This window comes from Narcine bancroftii, chromosome 1, assembly GCF_036971445.1.
Source record: "Narcine bancroftii isolate sNarBan1 chromosome 1, sNarBan1.hap1, whole genome shotgun sequence".
Classification (NCBI taxonomy): domain Eukaryota; kingdom Metazoa; phylum Chordata; class Chondrichthyes; order Torpediniformes; family Narcinidae; genus Narcine; species Narcine bancroftii.
In genome coordinates this window covers 2846463-2865938 of record NC_091469.1, presented here as the reverse complement: position 1 = coordinate 2865938, position 19476 = coordinate 2846463, and the positions used below count along the sequence as shown (strand labels likewise).

The following is a 19476-nucleotide window of genomic DNA, read 5'->3' as shown; positions in this document are numbered from 1 at the left end:
CGGCGACTGCAGACTTTTAGGTTTTATTTAAGCTAGGTCTCTGAGTTCTGGTGCAAACGTTCAGTAAGAATGTTTCAATTTAACTATCAGCTTTTACAATTTTTACATCTATCCTTTTCCCCAGGATTTGAGCCATTGAAGCGTGGTGAGGACGTGCGGATTCTAGTCCCGCCTCCTAGCACCAGGGAGCTGTCAATCCAGCTGCGCACTTGCACGTGACCTGGGCAGCGTCCGTCTGTGATGCCAACATCGGCGCCGGAAGTGAAGTATGTTGTGGACTGTTTGAGCGGGTCGCTGGTGGGGTCCCTTCATCGTTTGATCGATTGACAGCTGCTTCCGATAACTTGCGATGGGGGATGGCATGGCCAGTGTCCCCGAGAGGGAGATGAAGGTAAATAGTAAACATCTGGAGCAAATAACTTGCTGAGATTGACGGACGGAGGAGGGTGATGATGGTGAGGAAGAGGTCATGAGGATGGATGTGAAGGTGGCGGTGGGTGAGTGAGTGGGAGCGAACACGCGGGTGGTGGTGAGTTTGCCTGAGAGTTTGCTTGTGCAACATAGACTACGTGTGATTTTGTTCTCACTTTTTCTCAAAATTCGGATACTTTCTTTTGCGTATTCATAAGGATTCAAAGAACTGTTAATTAGCAGTATTAAAAAATTGAGTAATCTGAGAAGACCCTCTGTAATCTGTACAAAATATGGAGTTATCGACTGGTTACTCTGGCTCGAAATGCGTGGAACAGTTCTGGGCAGACTTAAAAAAGCAGGTGGTGAAATTGCAAAACTTGTGAAACAGCAAAATTGGCATAAAATAACAATGATTTCTCAATCAGTAGATCAGATCTGCAGTAAATGTTGACTATGATTAATACTGATGGACAATTAAGAGGGGGAGGAATCTCCAAGAACACTCTTTAACTGATGATGGGACGTAGAAAGTGTGCGATAAACAAGTTATTTTCTTAAGATGGGGATCTCAGGAGAAATCAGAGATGGTTCAGAAGTTGGTGTTGAGCAAACATGAAGCAATTGAGAATAGTGGATACAGGAAAGACTATGGGGCCAGATGGCATCTAGATGTAGAACTGAAGACCAGGGCTTCAAAATAGCAGCACTTGAGCCATGCAATACATCTCTGCCAAAACCTAGAAAATTGCCCAATTAAATCCTGTGCTTAAAAACCACTCTTGCTAACAACTGCCCAATCATCACCAAGGTAATAGTGCCACAGTCAGTGTGATCAAGTTATACTTGCTGGCCAACCACCCTCTCTCTCACTGTTGCAAAAACACAAAACTGGAGAAACTTAGCAGGTCAAGCAGTGTCCTTTATACAGCAAAGGTAAAAATACATAACTGACATTTTGGGCTTGAGGCTTTCATCAAGGTATGGAAAAATATTGGCAGGTTTTGGAACAAAAGAGTAGGGAGAGGAGGGGTGGTCACAAAGACAGGAGATGATGTGGTAAAGGGAGGGAGGGAGGGAGGGGACAACATTGTTCAAGGGGAGGAGGAATGGCTTGGTGAAGGGAGGGTGGAGGGAAGAGAAGAGCATGTTAGCAGAAACCAGAAAAGTTGATGTGAATGCCATCTGGCTGGACAGTGCCCAGACAGAAAATCAGGAGTTGTTCCTCCAATTTGTGGGCGGTGTTGGTGGGATAGTACATAAGGCCAAGGACAGACATGGGAGTGTGATGCAGACTGAAAAGGTTGACTACAGGGAGATCTCTGTCACTGGTGCAGATGGAGTGAAGGTGCTCAGCGAAGCGATTTCCCAATTTGTACCCAGTCTCTCTGATGTAGAGAAGGCCACAAAGCTAGCATCAGATGCAGTAAAGCATGACCTGCTGAGTTTCTCCAGCTTGTGCTTTTACTTCAACCTTCTCACTGATACCAACTTTGGATTTTGTATCGATTACTCTGCTCAAGGCCTCATTGTATGGCTATCGTCAAAACTGAACAAAACAAACTGTTTGAGGTCAGGAATTCCTGAGGTCATTGTCCCAGGCTCTATCGCCTTCATGTGCTTCATCAGTAATCATAGGACCAAGGAGCAGAAATAGGTTATTAGCCCATTGAGTTTGCCTTAATCATGAGCTGATTTATTTTCCCACTCAGCCTCATTGCCCAGCCTTCTCCCCATAACCTTCGATGCCCTGACTAATCAAGAACCTATCAATCTCTGTCTTAAATGCACTCAATGACCTGATCTGCAGAACCACCTGTGCAGCATATTCCACAGATTTACCACTCCCTGGCTAAAGAAATTCCTCAAGCTCTCTGTTCTAAGTGGATATCCTTTAATCCTGAAGTTGTGCCCTCTTGTCCTTCATTCTCCCAAAAGGGGAAACAACCTTTCTACATCTACTCTGTCCATGCCTTCCAACATTCAAAATGTTTTTTGTTCTCCTAAATTTCAACGAATATAGTCCAAGAACTGTCAAACACTCCTCGTATTCATTCCTGGAATCATTGTTGTGGATTTTCTTTGAACTCCTCATCTTTTCTTAACTGCTCACGAGGTCTCGTGAGGTCTCACCAGTGCCTTATAAAACCTCAACATTTTTTCCCCATTTTAAAAAATAGTCTGTCTGTTTATTTTTTTTTCTACTGAAGTGCATGACCATACACTTTCTAATGTATTTGATTTACCACTTCTCTGCCTAGTCACGTAATTCTTGCTCCTCCACCTACCTTTGTATCATCTGCAATCTTGGCAACAAAGCCATTCATTCCATAATTCAAATCATTAATATACAATATAAAAAGAAACGGCCCCAACACTGACCCCTGTGGAACACCACTAGCAACTGGCAACCAATCAAAATATGATCCTTGTTGCCACCTCTGCTTCCTGCCAATTGGCTAATGCTGTACCCAAACTAGTATGTTTCCTGTTATACCACAGGTTCTTATTTTGTTAAGTCGCCTCATGTGCAGCACCTTATCAAATGGCTTCTGAAAATCCATATACACAACATCCACTCATCTTCCTTATCCAGCCTACTTGTCACTTCCTCAAAGAATTCCAATAGGTTTGTCAAGCAAGATTTTCCTTTAATTAAACCATGTTGGCTTTGGCCTATCCTGTCAAGTACTTTGTAACCTCATCCTTTACAATCGACTCCAACATCTTCCTAACCACTGTTGTCAGGCCAACCAGTCTATGATTTCCCTTCCATTGCTTCACTTCACTCCCTTGAATAATGGGTTGACATTTGCAATTTTGCAGTCCTCCTGAAAGATCATTACCAATGCTTCCTCAATCTATTGCTACCTCTTTCACGACCTGAGGGTGCAATCTATCTGGACAGGGAGGCTTATCCACCCTTCGATCATTATGAGCACCTTCTCCTTTCCTTTCCTTCGTGAGATTATGCTGGACGATAATTGCATAATGTGCAATTCCATTCACAACTCCACATTCAGGCAAGTTGCTCTTCAGACCAGTTCAGGAGTCTAGCCACCTTTTCCTACCATCCCTGGTTCAGCCTCCAGGTGTTACTAATGACCAGAAGTGGATCTGGATCAGGATCATAAGCACCCTGCTATAAAATTAGGTTAGGGACTGTATCCTGTGATGTATCCTACATTTTTTTCCCAGTGTGCATGGCATAAGTTGGGAGTGTGACAGAATACTCTCTGTTTGCCTGGAAGAGAATAACTGTCAAGAATCTTGACATCATGTAGGACAAAACAGCTTAACCTTCACCTAAACATTAATTCCCTTGACTAGATATGTAAAATGCATGGTCACCATGGCTACTCCAAAAGTACATCACAAATCGGTGAACTTTCAACATCAAGAAAGACAAGGGCAGCAGGTTCATTGGAAAACTGTTACCTGAGGGTTCCCTTTCAAATTTCTATCTTCCAAATATGTGCATGTATCTTCACCAGAATCAAGGTGAACTAAGAATGAAGGTGATAATTCACCACAACCTCCTCAAGAGCAATAAATACTGGCCTTGCTAACTATGCCTTAGTCCTTGAAAGTGAGTAATAAAAGAAATGCAAGTATATGAATTACCATAATTAATAGTATTCAATAAGGTCATGGTTCATCTGATTGAAAATTTTTTTTTTTGCTTATCCCTGGTAACCTTTTATTCCCTTGCTTTTCAATCCTACATCTCTACTGTAAAATTATTTGAAATCTGTTTGCATCACCCTTTTATCAATAGAATTGCAAAGACGTAACCTTCAGATAAAACAGAATCTTTACTCTCCTTTTTAAATGAGGACTTTTCATTTTTAAACATTTGACTGGTTAATACGAGATTATCATATAAAAGGAAAATCCTCTCCACATTTATGCAGTCAAGATCCTTTAGGATTTTCAATGTTTTAGTTGAGTTACTTTTAAACTTCAGCCACAAACAGCACAGTATGGTGTCACAGAGATCTGCATGGAAGCAGGTCCTTTGGCTCTACTTGTCCATGCTGACTAAGCCAGTCCCATTTGCCTGAGTTTGGTCCATATCCCTCTAAACCTTTCTGATCTGTGCATCTGTCTAAATATCTGTTGATTGTTACAATTGTCCCCACTTCTTCCATTTCCTCTTGCAACTCATTCCATATATCTACTGCCCTCTATGTGAAAAAGCTGCCTTTAAATTCTTTCCAAATTGTTCCCCTCTCATCTTAAATCATTGCCGTCTCTAGTTATAGTTTTGCCTACTCTGGGGTGAAGACTTTGACAATATACCTTATCCATGCCCCTCGCGATTTTATAAACCACTATATTATTTCCCTTTCCTCCCCCAAGCCACTTACATTCTGGTGGGGGGAGGGGAGGAGGAAATCCCACTATAACTAGCCTCTCCTTGTAATTCAAATTTAGCAGTCCTGGCAATAATTTTGTGACTATTTTTCTGCACCCTAAACATTATACTTCTCTCACTAAAGCCAAGCAATTTTCTTGATGTTTTAATGTCACTTTCATGTGTTAATAGTTTCCTTTAATAAGGAAACATTGTATTCAATGTTTGAACATGTCTGACTTCCTCCCACAGGACTTCATGTTTCGACAGATGAAGCGAATCCGTGTTTTTGAATCTCCAGATGAGCTACCGAAGGACAGGGTCAATCTCCTGGTCATGTCCAATATTTATGGACTCACCTTTATGGGAGGCAGCAGTGGCCTGAAAATTCTCAGTAGTCAATTCATTGCTTTGGCTGATAACGAAGAAGGAAGTATAAATGAAATTAGTAAGTATGCTTTTACTGGCATAGTAAGCTAGATGGTGGAAAAATTTAATGCACCCCGCCCCCCCCCTTCTTTTAGTCAAGTGTCTTGAAGAAATCCTTATGAATATAAGGACTGCACCTTTTAACAACTGCTGTACAGGCTCAGTGGGATTGTCGTTAGGAGTCTATGGGAATTCTGAAGAGGGACTACATGGCTTATTGGAATATAGGAAATTAGGTTGACGTAGCGGTTAACACAAAGCCTTTACAGCGCCAGCGATCAAGATCCCACGCTGTCTGTAAGGAGTTGGTACGTTCTCCCCATGTCTGTGGGTTTTCCCCATGGGCTCCGGTTTCCTCCCACCATTCAAAACATACCAGGGTTGTAGTTAATTGGCTGTAAATTGGGTGGCACGGACTTGTGGGCCGAAATGTCTAAATTTAAATTGTGGATTTTGAACGGAATTTATAGGAGCTTTTTTGCTGATAAGACAAATTTTAGATTGGAGCCAAGTTATTGGTGGAATAGTTATGACAGAGCCTATTACAAAAGTTGTGGAAACGTGGAGCTCTGCTTCAAATCAGATGTGAGCTTGCTTAATTCCAATTGATTTAAAATTGGACAAGGATATGGAGAGAATGTGGGTGGAGTCAAGGTATACATCCATCCAACAATGCTTTATTCTTGCTGAACTATTTGCTTAAGTGTCCTTGTAATTATAAGAGCATTTTGCCTATTGCCTTCTGAAAGTCAGTGTAAATAACACACATTGACAAATCCATGTCCATTATTTTATCTAAAAATTTATATTTGTTGGGTATGACCTACCCTTTATAATGCTGGATTTCAGTGATCAATGGCTTTAATTCTCATTGTGTTTGCACCTGAGGAACTTTGCCTATTTTCAAGAGAGTGATGGTGGATGTATATCCTAGAGCAGCTACTCTCATCTTTTTTTTGACTATGGCCTCCTTAGGACTATGATCAAAGTTTATGCCCTCCCCCCTTTCTCTGCATAGCAGTCAAGTTTAGTTGGTTTGTTTCGTGTTTCTCACGTAAAAAGAATTATGATTTCAGTTTGGGGCTTCCCTTAAATGTGCTGTGCACCACCTCACCCCCTCCCCATCCCACCCCATGGGCTCCCTTAAAGGGAGGATACGACGATTCCGATTGAGAATGGTTATTCTAGAGAAAACCCTATAACTTGGAAATATTTGAATGCTTTTTTTTTTAAGGAGGATGTAGCCAGATTGTTGACAAGCAAGGGGCTGACAGATAACGGTGAGAAAATGGAAATGCAAGATTTGAGCCAGAAGAATAGGAATCCATGGTGATGAAATGTGATGTTATTAAATAATGCTCTATTCTTAATTTGTATCTTTGCATGAAGAAATTGGTTGCATGTAAGTTTTTAAGCTGCTAATGTTGGGAAACACTGTAATTGTGTAGGGTAGAACAGATAAAGTGTGTCCCTTCAATTTTTAATCCATACCCGCCATTTTTAGGTCTGAGAAAGAGAAATTGTACTCCTCTCTTTATGAGCAAAAGTGAGGAAGAATGCTTGAACAAAGTTAATTTGGGATTCGTTTTGTACAAATTATTTTTAGTGTCTAACTTATGTACGATGGCTGATAGAATTCACTTCTATATCTCAAGGTGGGTGACGTGTTTGGAATTGAAAGGAGTGAAGTGAAACTATAGTTGTATAAAATATTAATCTGAACAACGAGTTTTATGTGAAGGTTCTCAGACAGGACAAATATATTACTTGGAAGGAAATTGTGCAGATTCACCAAACTGATTTTGAGGTTGAGTCTTGATTTCCCTGTATACAGTATTTATGAGGTAATCTACTTGGTGCATTTTAAAATGAAGGGGATCTTCAAAAGAAAGGAGACAGAAAATCACTTGTAGCTGTCAACTGAAGTACAAGGTGTTTATATTAAAATTAAACCTAGACCATTTTTTTTGTTGAATTGGATTAACAAAGTATATGGAAATAAAATGGTTTATGAGAGTTGAGGTGAATTATAGAGCAAAATAGGTTGCAGGAATTAAATTCCTCCTGCTCACATGATGAGTCGTCTCTCATTTTGAATTTAGTAGGATGGAGAAGTTATTTTCCTCATTGTTACCATATGAAACAAAAGAGAAATATTGAAACTTATTCCACTTTCCAATTCTGGATAGCAGCAGATCCATTGCATAAGCAGGTGTAGCGGCGCACATCTCTCGTGGCAAACTGGCCCCACTTGTATCGCTGCGCCGGCGGGGCAGCCACGGGAAGATGGCGCTGTTGGGGGTATCTCAGTGGCTCAGGCCACAATGCACGCCTTGGGCAATTGATGATGTCACTGCCTTCATGGGGCGGAGCTCACGCTGCCCTTAAAGGGCGCGTGCGAAGTTCAAATAAATCAGTTCAACTGAAACCCCTCAGTGTCCTGCGGTGTGTTTCAGAGTTGGTAGTTACCGCTACATTGGCGACCCCAGCGAGTCCAGGCGTTTTTCTGGCCTCCCGACATGGATTCAGCAGCAGTTAACACAGTCGCGGTGAAACTCTTTCCCCCCCCCCCCCCCCCCCCCCACCCCCTTTCTGGATACATCACCCATGCACTTGGTTTGGGAAGGTAGAGGTGCAGTTTCACTTCAGACAAATCACTTCAGACACCACAATGTTTTACCACGTCATGAGCGCCCTCGACCAAGAAACTACTGCTAGGGTGGATGACCTGATCCACGACCCATCGGAGGAAGGTAAATACCTTGTCCTCAAAAATATCCTCCTTGGCACCTTCGGCCTTTTCCGTCGACAGTGCGCCGCCAGGCTCCTGCACCTGGACGGCCTGGGCGACAGAACTCCGTCTGCCCTCATGGACAAGATGCTCGAACTGGCAGAGGGCCAGAAACCCTGCCTGATGTTTGAGCAAGCCTTCCTCGAGCAGATGCCAGATAAGGACTTCTCAGATTCACGGAGAGTTGCAGCCCGTGTGGATATACTCTGGTGGACGAAATGAGAAAATAAGACTGCCCTCAGTCAGGTCACCCACCCTGGACCCGCCGACTGCATGCACCCCCAAGCACAAACCAGCAGAGCCCCACACCACCTGGTGCTTCTACCATCAATGTTGGGGGCTCAAGCCTGTAAGTGCAGGCAGCCCTGTTCGTTTTAGGGAAACAACCCGGCCAGCCGGCGTTGATGGCTGCGACGGCTGGCCACACTTAACAGCCTCCTGCACGTAATCGACAAGACCAGCAGCTGATGTTTTCTGGTTGACACTGGAGCCAAGCTGAGTGTGCCTCCCCCAACCGCCCTTGAGACCTGCACTCGAGCACGAGACCCCACGCTACAAGTGGCCAACGGATCCACAATTAAGACCTTTGGCACACGCAGCGTACAGATTCAGCTTGGCAAAGACAAATTTCGCTAGAAGTTCTTGCTGGCCATGATGGTACGCAGCTTCTGGGAGCTGACTTCCTCCAGGTGCACAGCTTGTTGGTCGACATAAAAGGTAAACGTTTAGTGCATGCCCACACTTTTCAAACTGTCCGCCTCGATTCCACAGGCACGTGCAACCCGGGGATAGCTACCATCAGCGCTCCCAAAGAAGAATATATCTGTATATTTAACGAATTCCCCACCATCCTGCAGCCTCAACACGGCGTCCGCCACCATATCTTGACCCAAGGCCATTCCCTCCATGCCAAAGCCAGGCGGCTGCCCCCCAAGAAGCTACAACTGGCAAGGGAGGAATTCTCCTGACTACAAGAGCTGGGGATCGTCTGCAGGTTGGATAGCCCTTAGACATTCCCCCTCCATGTGGTCCCGAAGAATTCTGGGGGTTGGCGCCCATGTGGAGACTACCGCCGTTTTAACTACGCGATCACGCCAGAACGATACCCCATCCCGCACATACAAGACCTTACGGCCAACTTGCATGGCGCCAAAATTTTCTCGAAGGTCGATCTAGTACAGGGTTACTATCAAATCCCGGTTTACCCCGATGATATTGACAAAACCGCCATCATCACCCTCTTTGGCCTATTCGAGTTTCTGTGGATGCCTTTTGTCCTTAAAAATGCGGCCCAGACTTTCAAATGGTTAATGGATGCAGTGAGCAGAGATCTGGATTTTGTGTTTATTTATTTCGATGATATCCTCATCGCCAGTCGGGATCACAATGAACACAAGGTCCATCTCCACGCACTATTTGCCCGACTGGTAGAATTCATCCTCACTGTCAATGTGGCCAAATGCCAGTTTGGCAAGGAGTCCATGCAGTTCCTGGGCCACACTATCTCAGCAGACGGGACCGCGCCATCACAGGAAAAGGTCGCAGCCATATGCCAGTTCCTGAAACCTGACACCCTCAAGGGTCTACAAGAATTCACTGGAATGGTCAATTTCTACCACCGTTTCATCCCGGAGGCAGCTCACATCATGCGACCACATTAATCACCGCCAAAAATAAGACCCTAGAGTGGACGGAAGAGGCCGAAACAGCCTTCACCATGACAAAAGAAGCCTTGGCAAGCGCCACCCTACTGGCCCACTGGCGGCCCAATGCCCACACTGCACTCTCAGTGGATGCTTCAGCCACAACCATTGGGGGCATCCTAGAGTAATTGGTGAACGGCCAGTGGCATCCACTTGCATTCTTCAGCAAGCACTTCTGCCCTCCTGAACTTAAGTACAGCGCCTTCGACAGGGAGCTCCTGGCCCTGTAGCCTTTCCATCAGGCACTTTCTGGAGGGCAGGCCATTCACAGTGTTCATCGGCCACAAGCTGCTCATCCAAGTCCTTGCCATGGCCAAAGAACCCTGGATGGCACGCCAGCAACGATACTTGTCCTTCGCCTTGGAATTCACTACTGAGATCCGACACCGGGCGGGTAAGGACAACTTCGTACGATCCACAACCTGTCCCCCGGCCTGAACTACGCCCAACTAGCACAGGCGCAGAAAGGGGGCGAGGAAATGCAGGCCTTCCGCACGGCCATCACGGTCCTCCGCCTCAAGGAGCTAAAGCTACTGGACAGCTCCGACACACTACTCTGCGACACCTCCACTGGCTTGCTGTGCCCAGTAGTCCCATCGCAATGGAGGCCGCAGGTCTTCAGGATAGTCCATGACTTGGCTCATCCCTCTATCAAGGCGGAACGTTTCATGTGGCATGGTCTCAAGAAGCAAGTGGTCCAGATGGCGAGGAACTGTACACAGTGCCAAACCTCTAAGGTCCAGCACCATGTTAAAGCTCCAGTGCAGCAATTCGACCCCCCCGGCCAAGAGGTTTGAGCACATTCATATTGATATCATGGTCCCCCAACTGTCCAGGGACGGCCATTACTTATTGACTGTGGTTGACCGCACGACGAGGTGACCGGAAGCCATCCCGCTAAAAGACATTTCCACCGAGTCCTGCGGCAGAACTCTGCTCGCCCACTGGATCGCTAGGTTCGGCATCCCAGCACACATGACAAGCGACAGGGGCGTCCAGTTCATATCTACCCTCTGGTCACAGCTGGCGAACCTCCTGGGGATTAAGCTTCACCATACTACCGCTTATCATTCCCAGGCCAACTGACTCGAAGAGCGCTTCCTCTGGTTCTTCAAGTTGGCTCTCATGGCGCGTCTCTCTGGCCCCTACTGGATGGATGAATTGCCCAGGACCAAGAACCAGACCCTCCTTGAAGACTTGCGGGACAAACACATCTCACTTGCACCCCCGCCACTGACCCACCACGGCAGCCATCCGACTTGCACCCACAAGGAGCTGGCTACAACAGACTTTGTTTTCGTCTGGTGAGGCCCACACCCTGCACCTCTGCAACACCCTTACGAGGGCCCCTATAAAGTCCTGAAACGCTCAGGCAAGACATTCACCTTGGACATTGGGGACAGGCAGGAGCTGTTTACGGTTGATAGACTCAAGGCAGCACTCTTGGACCTTAGCCAGCCAGTGCTAACGGCCCAACCCAAACAATGTGGTCGGCTGCCCAAGTGGCGAGACATGTAAGCTGGTTCTGGGGGGCGGGGGGGGGGGGGGTTGTGTGGCAGCGCACATCTCTCGTGGTGAACCGGCCCCTGTTTGTATTCCCATGCCAGTGGGGTAGCTGCGGGAAGATGGCGCCGTCTGGGGTATCTCAGTTATTCGTGGCTCAGGCCACAGCGCGCGCCTTGGGCAACATGATGACATCACCACCTGTGCAGGGCGGAGCTCACGCTGCCCTTGAAGGGCGTGCGCGAAGTTCAAATAAATCAGTTCAACTGAAACCCCTCAGCGTCCTGTGATGTGTTTCAGAGTTGGTAGCTTCCGCTACACAGGTACTTTTTATCTGTGGTGAGGATTCCTGTTCGACCTCTAAGGTGGTGAGTTCTATTCTCTCATTAATGCTAAGCTATTTTTTTTCCTCTATTCCCCTCAAAGCATTCCAAAAGATCTCAATCCATATGTTTGTGACATTTATGCTGAGAGAAATTGATCATTCCTGTTCAATTTACTTTTAACCTTTTAAATTTGCCTCCAGATTTGGGATTACACTGTCTTGGAATAAAACTGCAGCAGTGTGGATTATATGGGTGTGAGGCAATATTGCAAGTACTGCTGGAGAGGCAATGTTTATGTCTAATATAAAATGGGGAGAAAAGGGAATTGTCATCTGCTTGTGTTCACAATGAAGTATACAGAAATCTGTCTCTCATTTCCCTTTACAAGAGAGCAACATAGTAGAATTTATATTCATCCAAGGCTGCCAGTTGCATTGATAAAATACTGTGTTCTGCATCTTCAGATTTATCAGATTTATTGTCCGAGGACATGCATGACATCAGATATAACCCTGAGATTCTTTTCCCTGTGGGTGAGGCAGAATTACCACTTATTGGTAGTGCAAAAAAATACCTGTACACAATGAACACATGTAAACAAATAAAGAACTGTAAACAGATAATGAAATGCAAACAAACTTGTGCAATAAAGTGCACAAGAGTCCTTAAACGAGTCCCTGATTGAGTTTGTTGTTGAGGAGTCTGATGGAGGAGGGGTAGCAGCTGTTCCTGAACCTAATGGTGCAAGTTTTATGGCACCTAGACCTCTTTCCTGATGATAGCAACGAGAACAGAGCATGTGCTGGGTGGTGTGGATAGTTGCTGCTGCTCTCTGACAGCAGGCTTCCCTTTAGATATTCGGGATGGCGGGGAGAGTTTTGCCTGTGATGCACCGAGGTATGTCCACTATCCTTTGGAGGGCTTTACGCTCAGGGGTACTGGTGTCCCCATACCAGACCATGATGCAGCTGGTCAGTACACTTTCTACCAAACATCTGTAGAAATTTACTAGGGTTTCTGATGTCATACCAAACCTCCACAAACTCCTAAGGAAGTATAGGCACTGACATGCTTTCTTCATGATGCCACTAACTTGTTGGATCCAGGAAATATCTTCTGAGCTAGATACTCAAAAGATTAATCTAGAAAGTGTTATTTTGTCTGTTCTTGGTTGTCTTTTTTCCTAACCCTGGTTGTATTCTGATGTTCCAGTTGAAGATGCACCGTTAATGTCAGTTAATATGAAACTCCCTGTGCACCACATTGCCCTCAGCTGTGATGACCTCACACTGTCTGTTGCTATGGTGTCCAAAGACTATGGGCTAGTCATTGCTTTCTTTGACATTCGAACATTTTTAAACAAGGTAAGTGTTAATGTTCTTGTGTGCATAAGTTTGGTGTTGTTGCATGCCTTCCTCTATGCAATGTCAGTAAACGTAAACCACCCAGAAATCGTATGCTGATTTGCATTTCACACATTTATGTTCAAGGGTTCAGTAGTATCAAGGTGATATGGGGCCATTGTTTCTGCACCAGACCTTACCTATCCTGCCTGTCCCACCTACTTAAGGCACACATTTCTCCTTTTCATTCTAAAACACTTGAGTAGGAATTGAAATCCTATCTGTTTAAGTTATGTTTTGAAAAAAATGTGGACATCAACTTTTATTTTAAAAGTGGCTATGAAGCTACTAGCCGATGGATATATTTTAGGGCAAGAAAACCATGATTCCAGGCTCACACCAACCTGGTTGATCTTTAACTGACATCTGAAGTAGTTGCATCAAAACTATAGATGGTGAAGAAGTTGCCTTTCAACATCATTGGAGGAGGGGATAGATGAATACAAGTCAGATCCATATTTAAAAGCTGGAGGGCTACATGGGGAGGAAGAATTGCTTAAAATTTGATGCACAAGAGCAAAGCATTCAACTAATCTTTGCCAATCTTTGTCCTACACATGCTCTCATCTTACTTCATCTAATCTTTTACATGCTTTTCTGTTTCTTTCCTCATTGTTAGACAAGTAAAAGGAATAAAAGCAAATTATGAAGAGGAATTTTGTTTCTTAGTCACCTGTCCTAAACCTGTTAGTGTTAATAGCTTGTTTCTGTGCTGTAGTGAATACAATAGCATTTAAGAATGTGTACTTGTTATAAATGAATTTCACAATTTTGTTAATAAAACCAATGATTGATATTCAAATTTTTACTTCTTTCAGTTTAATTCCACACCCCCCCCCCCCCACCCCCCACCATAATCACTTCTGTAATCGCCTCCGGCACTGAATCCTTTTTAAATCAAAGTGCCCTGATATTTCTGATTTGTTGTTCTCCTTTCAAGTCCAGCACAAGTCCAGAAATATCCCATTGTCTTAATTTTTTGCCTTTCTTCTCCTGGGAAGAGACTATTCAGACATTGCCAGCTCCAGTTTAATTATTATTTCTCCCCCCTAAACCCAACAATTGATTTTAATCTTGAATGCAATAGACAATAGGAGCTGGAGTAGGCCATTTGGCCCGTCAGGCCAGCACCGCCATTTTAGATCATGGCTGATCATTACCGTCAGTACCCCTTTCCAGCCTTATCCCCATAACCCTTAACTCCGTTAACCACAAGAGTCTTATCTAACTCTCTTTTGAACATAGTCAGCGAATCCACCTCTACCACCCTCTGTGGCAGAGCATTCCACAGATTCACACTTCTCTGGGTAAAAAAAATGCTTTCTCATCTCCGTCCTAAAGGGCCTACCCTGTATTCTTAAACTATGCCCTCTAGTCCTCGTCTCCCCCATCATTGGGAACAAGTAATCAGACTTCACCTTGTCTATCCCCCTGATGATTTTGTATACCTCAATCATGTGCCCCCTCATCCTTCTAAACTCCAATGGATACAAGTCCAGTTTTTCTAGCCTTGCTGCATATGACAACCCTGCCATCCCTGGAACTAACCTTGTAAATCTGCGCTGCACACCCTCTATAGCTAGTATGTCCTTCCTCAAGTTTGGAGACCAGAACTGGACGCAATACTCCAGGTGGGGTCTCACCAGGGCCCTGTATAACTGCAGAAGGGCGTCTCTGTTCCTATACTCCAATCCCCTCTTTATGAAAGCCAACATTCCATTTGCCTTCTTCACAGCTTTCTGAACCTGCATGCTAGCCTTCAGTGACCGGTGAACAAGTACACCCAGATCCATTTGCACTTCCCCACTCCCTAGCTTGTCTCCATTTAAATAATACTCAGCTTTCCTATTACTTCCCCCAAAATGAATAACCTCACATTTGTTCATATTGAAATTCATCTTCCATTTAGCCGCCCACTCCTCCAGCCTGTCCAAGTCCCTCTGCATTTTCCTTACATCCTCCTCACACCCCACACTGCCACCCAGTTTAGTGTCATCTGCAAATTTGCTCATGTTATTTATAATCCCCTCATCCAAATCATTAACATAAATTACAAACAACTGAGGACCCAACACCGATCCCTGAGGCACTCCACTCGTCACATCCTGCCATTCTGAAAAAGACCCATTTACTCCAACCCTTTGTTTCCTATCTCTTAACCAATTTCCTATCCATGTCAGCACCTTACCTCCAATACCATGCTCCCTGATCTTGCCCACTAGACTCCCGTGCGGTACCTTATCAAAGGCCTTCTGGAAGTCCAAATAGACCACATCCACTGGCTCTCCCGAGTCCACCCTCTTTGTCACATCCTCAAAAAATTCCAGAAGGTTAGTCAAGCATGACTTACCCTTAAGGAATCCATGCTGACTAGCCCTTATACTATTATTACTGACTAAGTGTTCTGCTATTTCTCCTTTTATGATGGACTCCAATATCTTCCCCACCACTGATGTCAGGCTAACCGGTCTATAATTTCCTGTTTTCTCCCTCCCTCCTTTCTTAAAAAGCGGCACCACATCAGCCACTCTCCAATCCTCAGGGACCTCCCCGGAATCTATGGAACTTTGGAAAATGTCGACCAGTGCCTCCACAATTTCCATAGCCACCTCTTTAAGTACCCTAGGATGCAGCCCATCAGGCCCTGGGGATTTATCAGCTCTCAGTCCCAACAATTTACTCATAACCTCCTGCTTCTGGATCCGGATATCCATTAGATCCCCTACCTCCCCAGTAAAGTTCCCCAAGTCTCTTGGTACCGCATGACCACTACCCCCTAACTGACTATAACACATGTAAACAAATAATGTTTACATTCTTCACCAAGGAGCAATTCTTCCTCCTTGGTGAAGACAGTTGCAAAGTATTTGTTAAATTCCTCTGCCATCTCCTTGTTTCCGGTAATAATTTCACCCTTGCCCATTTTCAAAGGGCCAATTTTAGACCGAACCAATTTCTTCCTCTTCACATACTTAAAAAAGCTTTTGCTATCCTTCGCAATATTATCTGCTAATTTCCTCTCGTACTTCATTTTCCCGTCTCTTATGGCTTTCTTAGTTACCCTCTGATGTTCTTTGAAGGTTTCCCAATCCTCTAATTTCCCACTCCGCTTCGCTATCTTATAATTACTCCCTTTGGACTTGATAATGCACTTGATTTCCTTAGTTAGCCAGGGCTGCCATTTGCATCTCCTAGAGCCTTTCCTCCACTTTGGAATAAATTTGTCCTGAATCCTGTGAAAAATGTCCATTAAAAACCTGCCATTTTTCCCCAGTTGTCCTCCCAGCTAGTGTATCTTCCCATTTTATTTTGGATAGCTCCTCCCTCATAGCTGCAAAATTCCCTTTATTTAACTGAAGTGCAGATGCTTCCGACTTCCTTTCCATTTCCCTTTCTAATTGCAGCTTAAAAGTAACCATACCATGGTCACTATTCCCTAATGGCTCCCCTACATCAAGGTCACTTATTAAGTCTGCGTCGCTGCACAGCACCCAGTCCAGAATCGACCTCCCCCTGGTAGGTTCCTCCACTAGCTGTTCCAAGAAAGTATCTCGTAGACATTCTATAAACTCGCTCTCTTGTGTTCCTGCCCCCGTCTGTTTCCACTAACAACTAGGCTGTGACTTCCAGATTTTTGTCAGTCATTAAAACCTGCCTTTTCTGCCCAATTTTTTGTTGAAATTTTACTCTCTGGTTGTACCTGTGTGTTTGTGCCTTGTATGTTTTGATATACAATGACAGCAGCTATGTAAATGCATGATTTGTTGCAGGAGAAATCTCACAAACGACCATTTGTGAATTACATGCCAGAAAAAAACTGTAGAGTATTAGATTTAAAATGGAATCCTGTGGTGATATCCATCCTGGCAATCTGCATGTCGGACGGAAGTGTGACCATACTGGATGTTACAAACGTTGTTAAGCAGCATGCAAGCCTTCCAGCTACTGCTGGCATCACTTCATGTAAGTATTGTTCACTTTCATGTGACTTGGTTCCACTTATCAGGCACTGCGCACTTCAGCAACCAGTGGTTGTACAACCTGAAGAATAACTATTCTAGTTGCATTCTGCTAAGTCACCATTAACTAGTAATACTTTTCACTACCATAATGTTGAACCAGATTTGGCTATAAAATTGAGTAAAACTGATTTTACTCAGCCACCACTCATATTATGTGGTCGCACAAGTGATTACCAACATGTTCTAAGAATGCATAATTTTAAAGTGATAATGGTGGGATTATAATCCATTGCTGAAAGTTTAAAATGTTGTCTCTCTCCTTGCCCTCTCTACCCCTCCAACATAATCTTGCCCTCTCTTGTACTTCTATATTCTAGTATGCTGGAGTCCAAAGGGGAAACAGTTGGCTGCTGGGCGACAAAACGGGACAGTGGTTCAATATTCTCCGGTAAGTACGTCAGCATTCTCATGTTTTCAAATGTTTTTACTTTTTTTCCTCTCCCTAACTTGCTATAACTTGCTCCTATCCACTAAACCTTAACGCTCCTTCAATTCTGTCCTCCTTCATTGTCTACATTGTTTGTTATCATCTGAATTCTCTCTGTACTCTTTTAATTCATCTTTTAAAGAGCATTTATGCAGTTTTGTCTGATTACAGCTCCCTGAAGTCCCTTGAGTTGTCTTACTACATTAAAGAGCCTCAATAAATATACAATTGTGTTTCAGTGGAGAATAGAGGGCAACAGTCACATTGTGCAAACTAATACAGTGTACTTCTGCTTGAAGTTGAGCAAAGGTTACATGTTACATGCACTCACCTTGTCTTCTCCTTTATAGGTGATTAAGAGTGGTTTTCTTTTTTTATTTTTCACACTATGAACCATACTGACCAAAATACACACAAACATTTCCCTCTTGAATATACACAGTGTCATTTTCTCCCCTTTTCCCCTATCCCTTCCCTCCCTCCTTCACCCCCTCTCCCCACCCACTCAACGTTCAACATATATAATACATTAAACCCATTAAACAATGTCATCACACAACGAAAATAAACAAGAAATTTGTGACATCTACTTTTGCATACTGGGTCAGTTTATTTCGTCTTCTTCTGTCATTTTAGGTGGTGGAGGTCCGCGGTAGGGCTTTTCTGTTGTGTTCCATGTACGGTTCCCAAATTTGTTCGAATACTGTGATGTTATTTCTTATATGTTATTCTTTCCAATGGAATAAATTTATTCATTTCTATGTACCATTGCTGTATTCTCAGGCTATCTTCTAATTTCCAGGTTGACATAATACATTTTTTTGCTACAGCTAAGGCTATCATAATAAATCTTTTTTGTGCTCCATCCAAATTGAGTCCAAGTTCATTACTTTTTATATTACTTAGAAGAAAGATCTCTGGATTTTTTGGTATGTTGCTTTTTGTGATTTTATTTAATACCTGATTTAGATCTTCCCAAAACGTTTCAAGAATGGTATTAAGGGGTTGAAAAGGTGAATATTTCTATGGTGAGGTGGTGCAGAGAGTGGGGCCTAACTTTAGGATTGTAATGATTGTAGAGAGGATAATAGAAGTCTGAGATGCCATATCACAGAAAATTCGTTGAGACTATATATCCACTGAAATAAACTTTTGCCTTTGTGAGGTTGATCGGAGATAGGAAGCAGAATGGTAGATGTTATTAAACCAACTGAGTAGGCTGGAAAAGCTGAAAACTCAAGAGTTTTACAGAATAATTTTGCACTCTCTGCAAGAGTTTATCCAGAATTCTGGTTTGCAAGTTGGGGAACAAAGAAAGGTGGCAGATGCTGGAGGTTCTTACCAGTCAGTCAACACCAGTAGAGACCAAAACAGGGTTGAAATTTCAGTTTATCAGAATGAGGAAAAATTAGAATTCATACATGGTTAGTTATGGGTGAAGTACTGGAAGATGAGAGGGTGAGTGATATTGTACCTTTATTTAATGGCTGCAAGGACAAGTAAGTGAACGACATACCAGTGAGTTTGACATGTGGTGACTAATTTACTGAACGGGATTCTGTTGTTAAGGATTTACCAGCATTTGAATAGGGAACATTTCATTAGGGTAGGTCAGCATGGGTTTGTGCATTGAAAATTATGTCTCACAAATTTGCAGTTTTTTGGAAGAGATAATTGAAAGAATTGATGACCGCAAGATGGAGGTCATTGTCTAGGCAAGGTTCCATAATGTTCGAACCATGGTATCCATGGTGAGCTAGCCAGCTGGGCAGAAAATTGATTTAGTGAGAAGGTTGTTTTTCTGATTGGAGCCCTGTGAATAGAGGTGTGCTCCAAGTATCTTCTGGGCCCATTGTTAAATGTCATCTATATTCACAGTTTGGATGACAAAGTCATTGACGTAGTTAGTAAATTTGAAGAATGCATCAAAATTGTTGGTGTAGTGGAATGTGAAGAAAGTTGTCTGTTTACAACAGGATTAAGATCAACTGCAGAATTCTGATAAATATGAATTGAAGCATTTTGATTCCAGGCCAGGACTTGCACAGAAAATGATAGGCCCCTGGAGAGAGATGTGGAACAGGTACATAGTGTAGATCCCAAT

At 43.7% G+C, this 19476-nt stretch overlaps 1 protein-coding gene across 6 annotated transcripts in view; it reads left to right on the top strand.

The window, feature by feature from the left end:
• Positions 1 to 233: 233 nt before the first annotated feature.
• The window catches only part of LOC138754388 (nuclear pore complex protein Nup214-like), a 145112-nt gene continuing 125869 nt past the window's right edge, over positions 234 to 19476 (top strand). For all 6 annotated transcript variants that reach the window (XR_011351744.1, XR_011351743.1, XR_011351741.1 and 3 more), the window contains exons 1-5: positions 234 to 391; positions 5021 to 5216; positions 12733 to 12884; positions 16694 to 16886; positions 17263 to 17333. Coding sequence is in view for 2 of the 6 variants with exons in the window: in XM_069918600.1 (XP_069774701.1) it covers positions 350 to 391; positions 5021 to 5216; positions 12733 to 12884; positions 16694 to 16886; positions 17263 to 17333 (654 nt within the window). In the remaining 4 variants the exon portion in view is untranslated. The remainder of the gene's footprint in view (positions 392 to 5020; positions 5217 to 12732; positions 12885 to 16693; positions 16887 to 17262; positions 17334 to 19476) is intronic.